Here is an 18,638-nt window from a genome sequence, read left to right on the forward strand (position 1 = left end):
GCTGTCTCAGCCAGCAGCCACAGAGCGCTCTTCCTGGAACCCCTGAGCATGAGGACAGCCAGTCCTGGAGCGTCCCTATAAACTGGACTGACCCCCTGTTGGGGGGGGTCTGTCTCCATGGTAACCAGAGACAGGGCATCTGGAGAGTTCCTGTGACTCTTCAGGCCCTTACAGAGAGGAGGACAGACAGTCCTGACAGCCGGGCTCCCAGACTCGGGCCCTCGTATTTGTAATAACGAGGAGCGGCCGGAGAGGCGGCCTAGCTGGGGGAGAGCCGTCCGGCAGCCACAGTAAGGGTTCTGACAGCGAGCGCTTCACCCTCGGGGAGGAGCGCTTCCGCAGTCAGCGATGCAGCGAGCCTCCAAGTCCATGGGGTAGGGGCAGGGAGGTGTGCTCCCCACTTGACAGGTGAAGAAAGGAAGGAGCAGTGCCTTGCTCTAGACCACCCAGTGTGCTAGTTACAGAGCCCAGGGTCACATGAAGGGTGCTTGCCTCCCGTACCCCCAGCTCCCTCGTGTCCTCTTGTTGTCCTTAAGCACTTTTTGCACAAAATGCCTCAGTTTACTCACTGGTAACATCTAAATGATAGTAATGATACCGTGTTTACTGATCACTTACTGTGCGACGGGCACTGTGCTGAGGGCTTCATATGCACAGTTTCATTGAACCCCTTGATGTTCCTATGAGCCCAAATAGTATCATTATCCCCATTTTACAAATGAGAAAACTGACCCAAAGAGGTAAAGTCCGTTTTCCAAAGTCACCCAGCTAGTAAGTGGTGAAGTAAGAGCTTGAACCCAGGTCACTGAAACTGGGCCCCTGTGCTCTTCCTTGTAGCCTCAGGTCTCAGGACCTGCACATGCCCCGGGGCCAGAGCGAGGCACCCACGTGCCCCCAAGTCCTGGCGGCGTCAGGCAGGAAGCTCGTGGAGGGGCTTTGGGGGGTTGAGCTGTGCCACTGGGATCTCTCCAGATAACAAGCTGAAGGAGCTTCCAGACACCTTGGGGGAACTCCGAAGCTTGCGTACTCTCGACATCAGCGAGAATGAGATTCAGAGGTTACCACAGCTGCTGGCGCATGTCCGAACCCTGGAAGTAAGTGCGGAGCCGTTCTCGCCTGGGGTTCTCTCTGGCGCACCCACCCCCCTCTTCCCACGTTCCTGAACGCCTGCCGTGGTCATGGGGCACTGGGCTCGGTCCTTAGGAGCTCGCAGAGAGACCGATGCCGAGCAGTTGTCGTTATGTGACTTTTGCTGCCATGATGGTGGCAGGAAAACACACTTCTGGAGTGAAGACGACGCTGAATCCTGGTGGGGTTGACACTTTGTGAGAGCTGTGGTGTTTGAGCTGAACCTTGAGAGAGGAACTCGCTTTGGAGAAGTAGACACGGGTAATGGAGCATTCAGGTGCAGGGGACAGTACGGGGAGTGCAGGAGGTGGACAGCGCGGGATGTGTGAGGGGAGGAGTGGGGGATCGGACGTGGCTGGCAGTTGCTGTGTCTGGAGGGTCCAGATCGCACAGAGCCCAGAGCTCCGTGACGAGGAGAGCAGCCTCGCTTGGAGGTGCAGAAACGGGTTTCGTCCGAGCAAGGAGCGGGACAGGCCCTTCTTGGATCCCTGTATTGGTTTCCCTGGGTGGACGTAACAAAGTGCCACAGGCTGGCGGCTTGAACGAGAGGTTTATTCTCTCACGGCTCTGGAGGCTGGAAGTCCAGGATCAAGGGTTGGTTGCTTCTGAGCCTCTCTCCTTGGCTCCAGGATGGCTGTCTTCTCCGTGTGTCCTCACATCATCTTCCCTCTATATGGGCCTGTGTCCAAATTTCCTCCTCTTATAAGAACACCAGTCATACTGGATTAGGGCCCGGCCTGGTGACGTCATTTCAAACTTGTTTACCTCTTTAAAGACCTTATATTCAAATACAGTGATATCTGAGGTACAGGGGATTGGGACGTAGTATGTGTGTTTTGGGGGCGCACACAATTCAGGCCTTAACCGACACTGACACAAGGCAGCTTGCTCAGGGAAGGTGGGGGCTCTCACAGTCGTGATGACAAGACAGCCCACGTTTATCTGGTGCTTACGAGGCTAGGTGTCAGTTCCCTGAATCCTCAGGAACATCCTCGGGAAAATCCTGCCAGCTGGATTCCGCCGTGCCCATTTGCAGATGAAGACGCTGAGCCATGGACGATTTAAGGAGCTTGCAGAGGGTCCACACAGCTAGCGACAGCAGGGCTGGGATGGAAAAGCAGGCGGTCTGAATTGAGGGTCTGTGCGCTTCACCTCTGTGCAACTCAACCTTCTGGAACAGGGCCCTATCTATCCACAATGACACATAGTCTGGCCAAAATCCCAGAATCCTCTGATGAGCCATCAGTGAATTACCTCTCAGGCCAGACTGCTGAGCCTCGGCGTCTGTGTCAGAAGTGGGTGGGTGAGCATGTAGATAGCAGAGGAAGGGGGCTGACCCCAGGGGCTGGTCCCTCCCGCTGTGGCAGCCTGCCTGAGAAGGGACAGGATGCTCAGCCCCTCTCCCTCAGCGGGCTAGACAGTGTTGTCCAACAGAACTTTCTGCAGTGATGGAAATGCCCAGTGACTATGCTGTCTCAAGTCGGTAGCCACTAGCCACAGTGGCCCTTGAGCACTGGAAGTGTGACTAGTATGACCAAGGAAGTACATATTTACTTGTACCTTTTTTTTAAAGATTTATTTATTTGTTTGGGAGAGAGAGAGAGTGTGTGCATGTGTGAGAGCAGGGGGAGGGACAGAGGGCCAGGGAGAGAAGCAGACTCCCCGCTGAGCGCAGAGCCCCACTCAGGGCTCGATCTCACGACCCTGAGATCATGACCTGAGCTGAAATCAAGAGTGAGACGCTTAACCGACTGAGCCACCCAGGCGCCCTGGTTTGTACTGAAATAAACTGAGCCCCACGTGCTTAGTGGCCGCCGGACCCGAGCGCACGGCGCACGGCGGCTCATATTCTGAAGCCCTCGTAAGTCAGCTCGTGGGAGCTCTGAGAGTGACGTACTTGACATCCATTCTTCAAAAAAATAAAAAAGCTTTTGAGCTTCTTGGTGGCACCTTGGACAAACCCTTTTTCGGGATGAGACCGTAAGCGGCCATTCTCGGTTAAGGCCCAGGTCTTTCTCACGTGTTGTCTCCTGTTGCCCATCAAACGGCCCTGCCGCTGGGCGATCTGGTGCCCGTTGAACTCTGAGGGAGCCGAGCCTCAGGGAAGTCAGCTGCCCTGTTCAAGGGCACACAGCTGGGACAGCACGGGCCGGGGCTGACAGCGGGGCCGAATGACCGCAGGCGTCGCTGTCCAGCTGCTGCCGCTGCCGATAACAGGGACGCCCGCAATCTGTGTGTCCCATGCGGTAGCCACCGGCCCCCTGTGGCTACGGTGCACTTGAAACGTGGCTGGTGCCACCGAGGGACTGAGCTTTAAATTCACCTTCATTTTAGTTAAAATGTAAACTTACATGGCCAGGCGTGGCTCGTGGCCACCTAACAAAGGTGGTCAGCCCCAGCATCCAGCACGCTCTACTGTTGGTGACCGGTATTACCCATGTGGGTGAATTTTCTCTAGATGCGGCCTCTCAGGATGGGGTTTGCTGCTCTCAGGCCCCCCACACCCAGGCAGGCTCCCCACTGCAGTGTGCGTTTCCCAGGTGGAAGGGCTGTGCGCACCAGGGCTGGGGGGCGTCTGAGCTGCTTTTCCACCTCAGCCACTTCCGACCTGGTCCCTCAGGCCTTCCCCTGAGGCGGGCCTGTCTGTCGCCGGCAGAGAGGGTATGAGCTCCTGAAACGGGCTTACGTAACTTCCCAGGAGGCCTCTGGGAAGAAGTGAGAGGATAGCAAGAGGGCTTGGTTCAACAAACACAACAGACGACCTCACAGCATGGCTGTGGGCAGCTTTGTGGGCATTTGTGTGAACCGGGTCCCCGTTTCCTGGGCCTCATAAACCTGGAAGCAGGTGCATTTGTGCCCGTATGAACATTGGGTTTTTTCTTACTTAAAAAAATCATATTGCTAAAAAATTCCAATTTCATGTTGAAAGTACCCCAGAATCTACCTTTTAGAGGAAACCATTTTGAGTTTGGTATATATTCCTCCAAATTTTATAGAATCTTATTCTATATGTTGTCCTACAATTTCCTATTTTACCCGCTTATTTATGTTTATCCAAAAACATGAATCACAGGCTGACTGCACACCACACACTAGTTTAGGTGCTGGGGACGCAGCAGGAGCCAGGCAGGTAAGCGCCCCCGCCAAGCGAGGAGACAGTAAGCACGCAGCTTCGTAACTAAACCGGGTGCTTAGGGATTGTGTTGACAACACGTATAACGAGGTTCCTCTTGTGTCTGCAGACTCTGAGCCTCGACGCCTCGTCCATGATTTACCCCCCGCAGGAGGTGTGCAGTGCCGGCACCCAGGCCATTCAGCAGTTCCTCTGCAAAGGTAAAGCCAGCCACCCTGCCTCCTTTGCTCAGTGAGCAAGCGTGGACCCAGCAGCCCCCCGGTGCCAGCCCAGACTCAGGGGATGGCAGAGACCAGGGAGGCCACAGTCCCCACCTGCTCGGAGCTCTCCAGATCTGGCAGGAGACACAGGCAAAGCAGATGGTCACAGGAAATGGAATTACTGGTTAGGTTGGGGCGTCCGGGAAGGTCCGAGAAAGTGGCTCGGCCGAAAGCTGAGGACCTTTAGGACTTAGGAAGGAGAGGAGGCTGTTGCTGGTGGGAGGAGAGGCATGGTGAAGGGCCTAGAGGGTAGGGCGGTGGGAAGCGTGCGGCAGACGAGGCCGGGGGCTGGGCACCCACACAAAGGGAGGGAAACGGGTGGGGAGCTCGAGAGGCCATCAGGGCCTGCTGTCACACAGGAGAGGGCTCACTCCACCTGCAGGGAGAAGGGCCTGGAGAAAGCAAGCGTGGAGGCCAGGGACCAGCTAGGAGGTTATCAGGGTCATCCAGGACCGAGGCCACGGTAGACCAGACTTGGAGGAGTAGTAGTGCAGCTAAAACCCAGGGCTGCCACTGGTCCAGGTGCCTGGGGGGCAGGGCAGAGTACCCGGCCACCTCCTGTCCAGCGGTTGGTCTTAATTGGGGGCTTCTGTCACCTGGGGAACTTGTACAACAGGGCCAAGACTCATACGTGCGGTCAGCTGTGGGTGACAGAGGTGCCATGGCAAAGCAATGAGAAAGGAAAGCAAAGTCTTTTCAGTACACGATTCCAGATCAATTGGATATCCGTGTGGGAAAAAGAACCTTAATTTCTTCCTTCAAGAGGACGCAGGCAACACCAACCATAGAAGGCTGATAAATTACATTTCACTAACGTCAGAAAGACACCATTTAGGGAAAGAGAGGGCAAGCCATGAAGTTGGAAAGGATATTTGCAGTACATGCATGTCCAACAAAGCACCTGTTTCTAGCAGATAAAGATTTATAAGGAAAACGCACTGTCGTTGTCAAAAGACTTGAATAGGAGTTTTACAAGAGACTCTCCAGATGGCCAAGAGTATCCCAAAAGAGTGCCCAACATCAGTTTTGTCAATAGGAAAACACATTAAAATTGCACAGAGACACGTCAGTCCTACCACGCCCCCTAAAATGGCTAAATTAACGTCAGTACAAGAACGAACAAACGTGTGGAACAGCCGCTCGCGCTCACTGTGGGTGGGGGTGGAAGTCGGAGACTGCCTCCAAAAATTACTGTTAACATCTCCTCAAGCTGATCGTTCAGACGCCCTGTGGCCCGTCAACTCTACACCTGCGTGCGTGTCCAGGGAACGTGCATGTGACTCTATGTCAGAAAGCCGAGTACGGAAATACTCGCGGCAGCACCGTTCATAGTAGCCCGGACCGGGCACAGCCCAGATCCCGCTCGGTGGGGGAACTGGTCACCCGTGCGTGCGACCCAGCCATCAAAAAGTCCTGTTTATAAGGGTGCGTTCGCTCTTAAACATTCCTCAGGCTGTACGTGAAGGCTCCGTGCTGTCGCCTGTGTGTGTGTGACAGCTTCAAAAAAAGTTACACGTCACACAACAGCGACTCAGGCCACACACCTACCAAATTAGTCCTCGAGCAACAGGTGCCGCTAATGTGCGCCCGGGCCAATGCGCGAGCCAGCCAGATCCTTCCAGTATAATTAACATAGTGTCATGTTAGCTTCAGGGGCACCACATGAGGACTTAATTCTGTACATGACTCGGTGCTTGTCACTCTCGGTGCGCTTCTGAGTCCCCTTCACCTGTTCCACCCATCCCCCCCGCCCCAACCCTTTACCTTCCTTAGAAAGGTTTTTCAGGTATGTATGCGGTTTCTAGGTATGCAGAAGACAAGGAATAAAGCAGTGAATGTGCTTAAGAGATACTTCAATTTATTTACACAGTGTAGTAGGTATACACGTGTATGTAAAGTTTGGGGGTTTGCTTTTTTAAAAACATGTTTTAAAACCCACAAAAGATAACGCACTGTTGTGATTCTGAGCCCCACTTTTTTCACGCGAGAGTAGGTCTTGGGCCTTTTCCTATCCCACAGCGGACGGGTCTGTCTTGTCTTAAGGTTGTGCCTAGTGTGTCACATGTGTGGTGCCCCACAGCTTATGTAGCGTCCCCCTCACAGTGAACAGAGGGTTATTTCCGGTCCTCCGTCTTCCACCGTTGCGAGCATTTTAACCACCCCGCTCTGGCACGTGGCGTATCCCTGTAACGCAGGCGGCAGTGGGGCTGGCAGGTGAAAGGGGCCAAGCGCTGTGCACTGCGCCCGCGAGATTCCTGAGAGAAGCTTCTGAGGACCCTTTTCTCCTTCCCACAAACAACGTCTTTAAAGTGTCATCTTTAAAGTTGTTGTAAGTTTATTTATTCTGATGGATAAACCAAGCAGCCTACTATTACTGTAATGTCGTGTCCTTGGTTATTCGAATATTTTTTCATATGCCTACTGGCGATTTTTAGTATTTTTTCACCGCTTAGATTTTCAAAAGACAGCTTTGACCATATTAAACCCTGAAAGTTCTTTACCTCAAAAGGATCCATCGTTTAAGTTAAAAAGGTTACCACCTGGAAGAAGATAGTCATGAATTCTAGGCTTGAGGTTATTAGCTGCAATATATAAAGAGCATCTGTAGGTCAGCAAGAATAAGGCAAGCAACTCACTCAAAGATGGGTAAAGAGTACGAACCCTGTCAAGTTATACAGCAGAAAATTATGCAGGGCCCGAGAAGGTGAGCGTCTTGCCCAAGGTCCCATACACACAGATCATGGACCCAGGCTTCTCCACTAATCTCCAGGACTTTCTCATCACCTCATTCTCACGTGGATGGTAAAGAGGCAGCTAGCCAGCCCATCTATTCACTCAGCTGACACTTGAGTGCTTGCCACGTTCCAGGCCCTGGCGTCAGGACTAGTGAGCAAGATGGGGAGTCTGGTTCAGTCCAGGGCAGGGGAGCAGTGGACCAGGCAGGTGGGCTGGGATGCTGGGGAGGCTGCAGGAGCTGATGGCTGTGTCCCCTCCCTCCTGGTCAGTTTGTGTCCTCTCTTGCAGAGTCAGGGCTGGAGTATTACTCTCCCTCTCAGTACTTGCTGCCAGTCCTGGAGCAGGACGGAGCCGACACCTCCCGGGACAGCCCTGATGGGCCCACAGGCAGAGTCTCCAGGGAGGAGGCTGAGTGGCAGGTAAGGCGTGACTGCCTGCTGACGCGGGGCCCCGGGCACTGGGGGAATGTTCGGAACTGCAGAACCTGGATTCCTCCTCCAAACTGGAATTCACCTCCGTCCAGACCAGCGTGCTGAGATGCCCTCGCAAAGCCTGCGCCGTCTCACCTCCCACCCCACCAGACATCAGGTGCACCAGGCTCCTCTCTGGTCCCTGACCCCTCAGGACCTTTGAACGTGCAGTCCCCACCCCCACCCCACACCCCATCTGGAATTCTCCCTGCTCACCTCTTACTAACTCTGCCTTTTCCTTCCCTTGTGTCTGAATCCCGTGTCCTCCGAGAACTCTCCCCGCCACATCAGCCCAGGTTGGGTCTACTGCTGTATGTTCTGCGGGTGCCCCCATGTTTCCTTGGGAACACTTATCGCAGCTCTAAGTGGAGAATTACACGGGAGATGATTTGTTTAATGTCTGTGTCCCCTGCTGGATGAAGCTTTGCGAGCGTGGGGGTCGTGGCTGTGTTGTTCCTTGTTGTCTCTCAGCAAGTGCTTCCTGCCTCCGTGCCCCTTGCTGGACAGGACGCCTGTCATACTCTCCGGCTCTCTGTGAAGAAGTCAGGGAGGCCCCCCTGTCAGCGCAGTGAGGGGCTGGCCCTCCCTGGTCCCGGCGGTGAGCAAGCCTAGCACGGGCGTAGAGGAGGAAGTTTTTTTTGTTTTGCTTTTTTGTTTTTTAAGATTTTATTTGTTTATTTGACAGAGAGCACAAGTAGGGCAAGGGAGAAGCAGGCTCCTCACTAAGCAGGGAGCCCAACATGGGACATGATCCCAGGACTCTGGGATCATGACGTAAGCCGAAGGCAAACGCTTAACCACCCCGGCGTCCTAGAGGAGGAAGCTTGGTCAGGGTTTGCCGGGGGCACCTGGCACTGGAGCCAATCAGAAGCTGCCTCTGTCACCACCTGTGCTCCCGCTGAGGGCCCCCAGCCCGAGGCCTCTGATGGCAGGTGGGGAGGGGGGCACCAACTGCCAAGGGTTTGGCTTCTTATCTTCCGAGGACTTTTTAATTAATCTCAGGTTCCCTGGTGTCCCCCTTCCCTGTTTGACAGTGCCACCGTGAGTGCCTTTGTAGTTTAATCTTTCTTCTGAGAACTAGAGAGGGGGAGATCTCTATCCAGGGAAATTGCGTCCATTTATACTCTCAGGAAGCATTTGCAATAAACATTTCTGATGTAGGATTAGCAGACTGAATATATAAAGAGCTCTTTCAAAGAGGTAAGAAGCAGAAAACCATCCCAAGCAGAAAAAAGGGTGGGGGGGGGCAAAGATCTATCAACAGGTACTTTACGGAATAAACCAGCACAGATGAGGGGCACCTGGCTGACTCCGTCGGTAGAGCACGTAACGCTTGATCCCAGGGTCGTGAGCTCAGGCCTTACGTTGGGCACAGAGCTTACTTAAAAACAAAAAACAGTACTGATGATCAGTAAACATGAAAAAAAAATGCCCAACTCCCCTTGTAATCAGAGATGGGTAAACTAAAACAAAATACCATTTCCTCCCTCAGACTGGCACAAATGTCACTTTGATAGTTTCTTGGCCAGAGTGTGGCCTCATAAATTGCTCTTGGAAATGGAAGCTAGTGTTCCCGCTGTGGAAGATAACCTGATGATATGGGTCAAAAATTTAAATGGCCGTCGCCCATGATCCAGAAGTCCCACTTCTCGGTACATACCCACAGAGGGACACTTGGGCAAGGACACATTTACAGGAATGTTCTTTGTAGCCTTATTTGCAGTAGGAAAATATCAGAAGCCCCCTAAATGTCTGCCAGTGGGCAAAGGCTGAGCCACCTGTGTCCTGTCCCTACTATGTGCTTGATCTATTCAGGCTTGGATCACAGGACATCTGGGTAAGTGAAAAGGGCAGGCTTACAGAACACAGGGAATATAGTGCCCTTTTTATGTTCAGAAAGAAGGTCCAAATATATAGGAAAACAGATCAGCAATAGCCATTAAGCTGGGGAGGTAGGAGGACAGTCTGATGACAAAGGGGCTCGAGAGAATTTTGGGGGGTAATGGAGTGGTTCTCTATCTTGATTGTAGTGACCGTTACATGACTAGAACTGCATACTAAAAAGAATGAATTTTACAGAATGTGAATTTTGCTTCATTAAAACATATTTATATGTGAGCACACACAGACAGATCTTCTGTATTTTCCAAAGACACAAATTACATGGAAGTAGATGCGTGCTCTCAGGTCTCATAATGGTAGTTACACGGCAGGGGGGCGGGAGGGAACCAGGCTCAGGCCGGGAATGGTCCATGGATACCTTATATGCTGTGTTTTAATTTTTTATAAGGAAAATATATTCCGATATTATCTGTATAATTCAAAGTTAGTTGTAAAAGTTTTACTCCTACCTCAGCCTGGGGCAAGCTCTATTTCCTTGTTATGCTACTTTTACAGCTCAGACAGATAGCTCCTGGCCTCCCAGCTGGGTAACTAAATACAAGGGCCCCTTAAGAACATCTGTGTGTTGGTTAATGTTTAACTGCAAGAGTAATTCATGCTCCTCGTTACAAGTCTGAACGATACAGAAATACGTAAACTAAGGGAATGTCACCCTGCCCCCTGCGGTCCCACCTTCTGTATCTCAACAGATCCAAAACTTGGAGTTGAGTTTTGTTGCCATGGTTCTTGCAAGAACAGAATCCTGTTGCACTCAGTGAAAGGTGGCAGACCTCTTTCTCTGCAGCTCCCCACCTTCACCCCGTTAACGTGATAGTTGTGTTACCCCACTGCATGGATTCACCACGACTTACTGAAGTAACCATCCCAATTATTGCCAGGGTTTTCACTCAGTAGAACAATTCTGCAGGAACTCGAATGTGTTCCTTTGTGTGTTAGTGTTTTGGTGAGCTAGAGTTTGGGGGCACTTCGGGTATGCTGTACGGACAGGAACCACACATCCCACCTCTTGGTCCCCCTTACGGAGCACCACACCTTCTCGGGGCTGCACCCCCAGAACTGTCCTGAAGAGCTTTCTACAGTGTGCCGGGCCCAGGTTCTCTGCCCTGCTGTCTGCTAGAACCCTCTGGGACCCTTTATCCGACTACCCTTCCCCCCCATTCGGAGGCAGTGCTCTGGGGGTGGAGCCGGTGTCTGGCTGCCCCACGATTCTGGCCATGGGGCCGGGAATCCCACTGCTGCCACCTTGTCTTGACCACTGTCTTTCTCCCCCCAGAATAGGTTCTCAGACTATGAGAAGAGGAAGGTAAGAAAATGTCTTTTGTCCTTGGTCACTTTTCTTCTTATCAAAGATCTATTATAAAAGATTTGAGGGAACAAGTTCTGCCCGTCTCTAAATTAGGTAAACTAAAACTTCCCTCTTACTACGTTGCCTCTCCACATCCTTACGCAGCCTCGATGGTGACAGGGTGTCTCCCCCTCACAGATGAGCAGTCGGAGGTCAGGGACCCCAGACTGTAAACCACTAGTCTCTGCCAGTGAACAGAATGTTTCATTACAGTTGGGCCCGGGGGTGGGGGTGGGGGGGGGTAATGGGAGGCACTGGGCATGGAGGGTGTCGCTCAGTGTTAGACCGACAGCCTGCAGCGCTGGGAGTAGAGGTGTGTACTCTTCCTGCTCCCATGTCCTAACACCCGCAGAGCCTTGCCAGCCATCCCCAGGGTCTGTATTCTTGCAGGAACAGAAGATGCTGGAGAAACTGGAGTTTGAACGGCGTCTGGAACTCGGGCAGCGAGAGCATGCCCAGCTCCTTCAGCAGAGCAACAATCAGAAGGACGAGATCCTTCAGACGGTCAAGGAGGTCCGTGAGCGGCCAAGTGGGGTCGGGCTTGTCCGCACACTCCCTGCCAGGGGGCCTCTGCTGTGGGGAGGCGGTGGCAGTAAGCTCTCCCTTGATATTCCAGGGCCGGGGGGGGGCCTTACCGATCACCTAGCTCAGCCTCCTCGTGTGTAATGGACAGCCCGGGGCTTAGCAAGGGGAAGACCTGGGCCAAGATCACACAGAGAGGCCTGGCAGCTCAGGCCGGCTGCGTGTCCCGCTGCAGGAGCAGTCCCGGCTGGAGCAGGGCCTGAGTGAGCACCAGCGTCACCTGGACGCCGAGCGTCAGCGGCTGCAGGAGCAGCTGAAGCAGACGGAGCAGAACATCTCCAACCGGATCCAGAGACTCCTGCAGGAGAACCAGAGGTCAGGCCCCCACTCCCCACACCCAGAGACCTCTGACGTGGTACCCTTTGAAGAGCCCGGGATAGGGGTCCATTTCTCCCTTCTCGTCTCTAGTCTCGATTCCTTCGTGAGGTGTTTGTTGTCAGGGTCCAGTCTTGGCGCTGCATTTTGCAGCGGCCTAAACAGAAAAGAATCTGCTCTGGGCCTGACCTGGTCTGTAGCTTGTCCTCAGACCCGTGCCTCCCGAGCGTCCCATCCGTAGCACGAGTGGGTGTAACAGGAGAGTGAGATCACGTCCTGCCCCGCTGAGGTCAGCCGTAGTGAGATTTGCCTTAACGAATCCTCTCCAGGGTAAGCGCTGCCAGGAGCCAGTCTCGTGGGCTTGGGGGAAAGGAAGCCAGACAGAGCTCTCCAGAACCTCTAGTTGGGGTCCCTTGTGGAAGGCCTCCAGAAACGGGCTTTTGCCGCATCCCCTGTTGCTTCCAGACCTCCTTTTGCTTTTCCCTCACTCACTCCGTCACGCGGCAGTCACACGGTGCCCGAGCGAGCCGGCGGGCCTGCCAGGTGCCCTGCGGCGTGCTGTCCCCGCCGAGGCCTCCCGGAAAGCTGCCGTTTGTCGGGTGCTGCTTACGTGCCGAGTACTTTGTGTGTATTCTCTCATTCACTCTTTGCAGATACTCCGTGAAGCTTTTTTTTATGACGATCCCGTTTTGCAGACGAGGCACTGGGGCTTGGTGTGGCTGAGTACCTGGTCTGAGGACACAGAGCCCCGAGGTTCTGGGCTGAGAACCCCGGCCGGGTCCTCAGCCCCCTCTGCACAGCCAGTGCAGCAAGGGGAGGGCACATCTGTTGGAAACAGGCCTGCTGGTGACAACTGCAGTGACCCTTTCCGGTCTGGGTTTTCTCCACAGGCAAAAGAAAAGTTCTGAGATCTTGAAGTCGCTGGAGAATGAAAGGTTAGTGTTTCGCTCTAGCACTTCCTCTGTGTTGCCTCGGGGTCGGGGGAGAGGTTTAGGGAGAGAAGGCCTTGTGATTCTCAAGGATTAGGCCAGAAAGTTCTCCTGAAGCTGTAAGGAGAGTCACCTCCTTAGGGAATATTGAACTAAAAAGAGTCACCGCCTGCAAGTCTAACACACATGTACGTTCCTGAGAAAAACTGAGACGTGAGGATATGTATGACGTCCAACTGTAGGGTCAGTAAAAAATAAATTAGAGAAAAACCCATTTCTTATAAAGGGAAACACAATCTGTTGCGAAGTAGAAAAGAGGGGGCTACAGTTAAAGCAAAGCGGTGTATGATTTCTTCGAGACACGCGTGTGTCTGCTCAGAGCACACGGGGCCACCCCGAGGGGCTTACCGACCTTCCGAGGGGCAGGAATTAGTGGTGATCTTTGGCTGTTTTCCGGGTTCATTGGGATGCACTTCTTTAGTAATTAGGAGAGAGGGTAGCTGAGAGGGAAGAGCCCCCTTCTTTGACTCTCCCCTCCCACTTCCCTCCTCGCTCCCCTCCCCCCAGAAGGATTATCCAGAATCCCTCCTGGTTCCCTGGAATCCCAGAAGAGCATTCTGGGCTTTGCTCCCGGCCTTTGGCTGCTCTGGCTGCTGGGGGGGGGCGGGGAGAACCCCTGCGGACTAAACCCCTCACCGGGCCCCTTAGCTGGGAGCGGTGGAGGCCAGGCCCGGTTGTGCCCGGTTGTGGCCGGTTTACCTGGCGCCCGCTGACCGAGTACCTTCTCCCTGGGCTGCGCCGCGGGTCCAGTCAGTGCCGCCTTCCCTCGGGCAGCCCGTGAGCCTGGGCGGGAGGCAGGGGTGCTCAGATGCTGCTTCCGACGGAGAGCGACCCTGCAGAAAGATGAGACGATGTTGTCCCGTCCGAGCCGCTAGGACTCGTTGACCGCGGGAACAACGCACACGCACGCAGCGTGCACATCGGCCATGCAGTTACCTTTAATTTTCACGTACTGTATCGCGGATGTCTTCCCGCCAGAGACCGTGTGCGTACCAGCTGTATTTACTATGTGACTATATCCGAATCAGCTCGCTGTGGACATGTAGGTTCCCGGTGTTTCATAATTACAAGCACTAGTCTAGTGACTGTCTCCTAAAAATGCCCGTGGGCACTGACATGGGTATTTTTGAAGGAAATAGAGGACCTTTTGATGGGTCTTGCCGAATGGCCTTCCGGAAGCCGCTTTCCCGGCTGCCGCTCCTCGCAGGGCCCGTGGCGGGGCCGCTTCATGTTCAGCGCGGCCGCAGTGCTGGCGCCTCCCCGCCTCCCCCACCTGGTCCGTGAGGAGTTGCGCTCCTAGCTGTCAGTGATGTAAGCCTCTTTCCGGGTGGTTATTGGTCACTCATATTTAAGCATCCGTGAAGTGGCCGTTTGTGTCCTTTGCCCATTTTCCGAAGGGAATGTTCATCTCTTTATGCAAAAAACTCTGCCTGCAAGACCGCAGGTAAACAGGGGCCCAGTGGAAGTGCGGGATGCAGCAGGAGCTTGTCTAGGCGGCCACATCAAGGAGGACTTCCTGAAGGAGGCGGGACTCCCTGTTGGAAGTGTTACATCTGCTGAGTACATGGGTGGATTTGTTTGTTCTAGAATAAGGATGGAACAGTTGATGTCCATTACCCAGGAGGAGACTGAGAACCTACGGAGACGTGAGATTGCTTGTGAGTGGGGACAGGTGTGGGGTCCTGGGAACAGAGCTTGTCTGACTGGGGCGGGGGGGAGGCCACCTTCTCCCCGTAGGTCACGTACAGTGGGCTCAAGAGGGGCCGTAAAGTCCAGGAGAGAAGCATGGGCCCTGAGGTCAGGTTGACTCGGGAACAAGCCGTATGACCTCAGGGCCATTACTGGGCCCTAACTATTCGGAGCCTCCATGTTTTTTCTGTGAGAGGGGGAAACGATAATTCTCCAGCTCATGGGGTCATTTTGAGGGTCAGACGACGTGATGCCCGGCACTGAAGGAGCATTTCACAAAAGCCCTAGGGTTTCTGTTATCAAGAGCTGTGGTTGGCCCCTCTTGTGTTGCTGGGAGTTCCCCATCCTGCCATTCCTAAGAAGTCCCAGAGTTCCATGCTGTGTCCGCAATTGATGGGGGTGGGGGGCGTGGAAGATGCTTCCTGTCTAATCCTGCGCGCTGAGAGCATCAAACCATGTGCCGAGGAAGACCAGGAGTCTGTTCCCCCTTTTTTAAAATAAGGAATGATTCTTCTTGGCTGGCCCCGTCCTCCCGAGCTGGAGGCTGGAGTGGGGTGCTGTGGAATACTGTGTACCAGGCCCCGTGCCAAGCGCTTTCCACACATCGCTTCGTCTCACTACCTCCTGACGAGGTGTTAGTAATGTCCCTATTTGAAGGTCACTGTTATCCACCATTTATATGAAAGAAAACCTGTGTTTGCATCTCCGGAAGGATGTTTAGTAATAAATGGACTGATCAGAAATAGTGTCAGTACTGGGGACTTTTGTTTTCACCTTTTCGAACTTCCTTATCGCTTAGCTTTTTAAAAACGAGCATGTATTGTTTTTACAACTAAAAAAATTTTCCATAAAAACAGCACAAAGTCAAGAGAAGGTAGTAAGCCTTGTTGAGGACGTATGGTATCAGGCCGTCCTTTGCCCTGGCCAAGGGAGTGTGAACCAGCGGGATCTTTCTGGAGGGCAGAAAGGGTAACTCCCATTACGGCCTTAAAACCGTACTCTGGGGACGCCTGGGTGGCTCAGTCGGTGAAGCGTCTGCCGTCAGCTCAGGTCATGATCTCAGGGTCCTGGGATCGAGCCCCTCATTGGGCTCCCTGTTCAGTGGAAAGCCTGCTTCTCTTAAAATTAATCTTAAGAAATAATCAAATTGCGCAAGGACGTTTATCATTTAATAATTACAAAAGAGACCAAATGCCCCCAAACAGATTATCTAGATAAACTTTGGTGATCCGTGCCCTGCAGTACCCCGCAGCCAGTGTCTCACACGGCCACGTGCACGTGGGCCAGTGGTCACAAAAAGTGAGAAGTGCTGTGTTTAGTGTGGTCACATCGTAATTTTTTTCATTGTAGTAAAACACATCACCTAAACTTTGCCATTTTAACCACTTGTAATGGTACGATTCTGCGGCACGGCCCACATCCGCATTGCCAAGCAGCCCCCAACGCCGTCCGGCTCCAGAACTTCATAAACACACATGCTCCAGCCCCCTCCCCGGCCCATGTAGAAACCCCATTCCACGTCCTGTCTCTGAATCTGGCGACACTAGCACCCCGTGTAAGTGGAATCCTACAGCCTTTGTCATTTCACGACAGGCTTCTTTCAGCAGAACGTGTTGTCGCAGGTGGCGGAACTTTGCTTTTTGAAGGCTGAGTAATATTTCACGTGCGTATACACCACGTGTTGTTCATCTGTCAGTGAACACTTGGGTTGTTTCTACCTTTTGGTTTTTGTGAATAACGCTGCTGCGAACGTGGGCGTATGAATATCTGTTCGGTTGTCTGCTTTCAATTCTTTCAATTTTTTAAAAATCCATAAGTATACATTAAAAATTTACGAGAAGATTAGATTATAAAAGATTTTGTGTGCATGCTGCTGGGTATTTTACGATTAGCCTTTTCAAGCTTAAGTTCCTTCCATAGTTTAAAATTTTGGATGGGGGGGTGGTGCCTAGGTGGCACAGTCGGTTGAGTGGCAGACTCCTGGTTTCAGCTCAGGTCCTGATCTCTGGGTGGTGAGATCGAGTCCGGCATCGGGCTCCGTGCTCTGCAGGAAGTCTGCTTGAGATCCTCTCTCCCTCTCCTCTTGCTTGTGCGTGCACTCTCTCACTTTCTCTCTCTCTCAAATCTTTTTTTAGAAAAAGTGTTTTTTAAGGGTGACTGTGAGGGGGGGTGACGAGGTGAACCCCCACGAGGCCCCCAGGAGCGGTGCCCCTTGCTCAGCCCCACCCCCATGTTTCCTCAGCCGCGATGCAGCAGATGCTGACGGAGAGCTGTAAGAACCGGCTCATCCAGATGGCCTACGAGTCTCAGAGGCAGAGCTTGGTCCAGCAGACCTGTTCCAGGTAAGGTAAGGAGAGGCTTCCTGAGTTGGGGGCGCTGGCCCAGGGCCCAGGACCGTGGGGTGAGCCCTGGGCACTGCAGTCCCCACCCCAGCCTCGGCCGTGCATCAGGGACGCGTGGTGACGGCTCTCCACGACCTCTCTAGCTGGACCTCACGATTGAGTCAGGCTCTGGTAGAGTGACAGCAGTCACTCCCACTTCTCATGCACGCCTTGTGAGCCAGGCACTCGGCCGGGAGGTGTGTGTTGGCTTACTGACTGCGAGGCGCTGTGTCATTCGCCCCGTTTTGCCACCATAGCTCAGGCTCAGAGAGACTGTATGACACACCCAAGGAAACCCAGCCAGCAGGTGGCAGAGCCAGGGTTCAAACCCAGGCAGGGTGGGGGCATGCTCTTGACCGTGGTGTGCTCCTCGACCTCCGAGGGCCTGCAGATCGGGAGTGAGAGCGGCGTGCCCTGGAGGGGGCGATGATAGCTTGCTTTCGCACTGTGGCAGCTCTGGTCTGGCCGGCCAAGTTCACGGCGTCGCTGTGGGTTAGTCTGCCGACAGAGCCACACGCGTCGACACAGCCAGTGGAGAAGAGCCCCTGGTGCTCAGGAGACGGGCCCGGAGCACTGGCTGCCCTGGGGTTCCCCCTGTCGAGGTGGCTCTGGCACAGCTGCCGGCCTCCCTGTGCCCTCACGGTGTGGGGATTTCTTCCTTTCCCGGTGGTAGAACATCGAGCTTAGGAGCGTGGGCTCCGGCGGCAGACAGACCTGGACTCGGGTCCTCCTTCTTCTGTTAGTAACTGTGAAGTGTGGGGCCAGTCCATTTCCCTTCTGAGCCTCAATTTTCTTATGAGAAAAATGGGAATAAGTCAAAGTACCTGCCCCTGGAGTTGTTGGAGGATTTAATGAGCATGGTGTTTGCCGCAAAAGGGTCCAATAAATAACAGCTGTTATTACGAAACAAACTCAAAACCGAGATGATGCCGAACTAAGGACGTATGTGGGGCTTCCGGGTTTGGGTTTTTGTGGCAAAATCCCTAGACTTGTTCTGGGGGCTAAGAGCAGATCTGAGGCCAGGGTGGGAAGTACTGGGGCTGTTGGGTGGGGTATGGATGTTATTGTCCCAGAAGGAGAGCTTTCTCAGCCCAAGTGGCCCACCTGGGCTGTCATGAGCTCCTTGTTGGTGGAGGTGGGAGGGCAGAAGCCAGGCTACCGCTTCGAGGTCATTGTAGAGGGGATTCTGATGGAGGGGTGGACGAGAGGACCCAGACACGCCGACTCTGTCACCTTCCTTCTAAGACCAACTCCATGTCTGTGCCCAGCCCAGGATGTAGCCCCCAGCAGGTACGGCTTGGGTATTATTATTGAATAAGTACATGGTGTATCTTGATCTCTGAGGTTCCTGGCTCTTGGTAGATGCTCCGAGAACGTTCAGAGAGTGAATTAATTTGCTGTCTTTCTGGCAGCATGGCCGAAATGGATGAGCGGTTCCAGCAGATTCTGTCATGGCAGCAGATGGATCAGAACAAAGCCATCAGCCAGATCCTGCAGGAGGTGAGCCCTTGCCCGGGGTGCGAGGGCGGGGGCTCAAGATGGGCACAGGCAGCCTGAGCAGAGCGTCAGAAGTCTGCGCAGAGCCCTGCCCTTAGCGTCCAAGACCCAAGGTGCTTCGTATGTTTAGAACTGTGCAGACCCGCAGGAGAGGGGGCAGGGAAGGGGAGAGGGTGGTGGTTTTCTGGTCATTGAGATCTAGAAGCATCCC

The 18,638-nt window shown here is 53.6% G+C and overlaps 1 protein-coding gene across 7 annotated transcripts in view; it reads left to right on the forward strand.

Annotated features, from left to right (window-relative positions):
- LRSAM1 (leucine rich repeat and sterile alpha motif containing 1) overlaps window positions 1–18,638 on the forward strand; it is a 37,635-nt gene that overhangs the window by 7,989 nt on the left and 11,008 nt on the right. For 4 of the 7 annotated variants that reach the window (XM_044389621.3, XM_026513999.4, XM_057313768.1 and 1 more), the window contains exons 9-18: window positions 973–1,094; window positions 4,371–4,461; window positions 7,546–7,676; window positions 10,903–10,932; window positions 11,365–11,487; window positions 11,732–11,871; window positions 12,762–12,806; window positions 14,448–14,518; window positions 16,792–16,891; window positions 18,343–18,430. In XM_044389621.3, coding sequence (XP_044245556.2) covers window positions 973–1,094; window positions 4,371–4,461; window positions 7,546–7,676; window positions 10,903–10,932; window positions 11,365–11,487; window positions 11,732–11,871; window positions 12,762–12,806; window positions 14,448–14,518; window positions 16,792–16,891; window positions 18,343–18,430 — 941 coding nt within the window. Of the gene's footprint in view, window positions 1–837; window positions 1,095–4,370; window positions 4,462–7,545; window positions 7,677–10,902; window positions 10,933–11,364; window positions 11,488–11,731; window positions 11,872–12,761; window positions 12,807–14,447; window positions 14,519–16,791; window positions 16,892–18,342; window positions 18,431–18,638 lie in introns of all 7 variants that reach the window. The other 3 variants (XM_048223188.2, XM_057313767.1, XM_057313766.1) reach the window with 1 other exon arrangement.

This window comes from Ursus arctos, unplaced genomic scaffold, assembly GCF_023065955.2.
Source record: "Ursus arctos isolate Adak ecotype North America unplaced genomic scaffold, UrsArc2.0 scaffold_18, whole genome shotgun sequence".
Classification (NCBI taxonomy): domain Eukaryota; kingdom Metazoa; phylum Chordata; class Mammalia; order Carnivora; family Ursidae; genus Ursus; species Ursus arctos.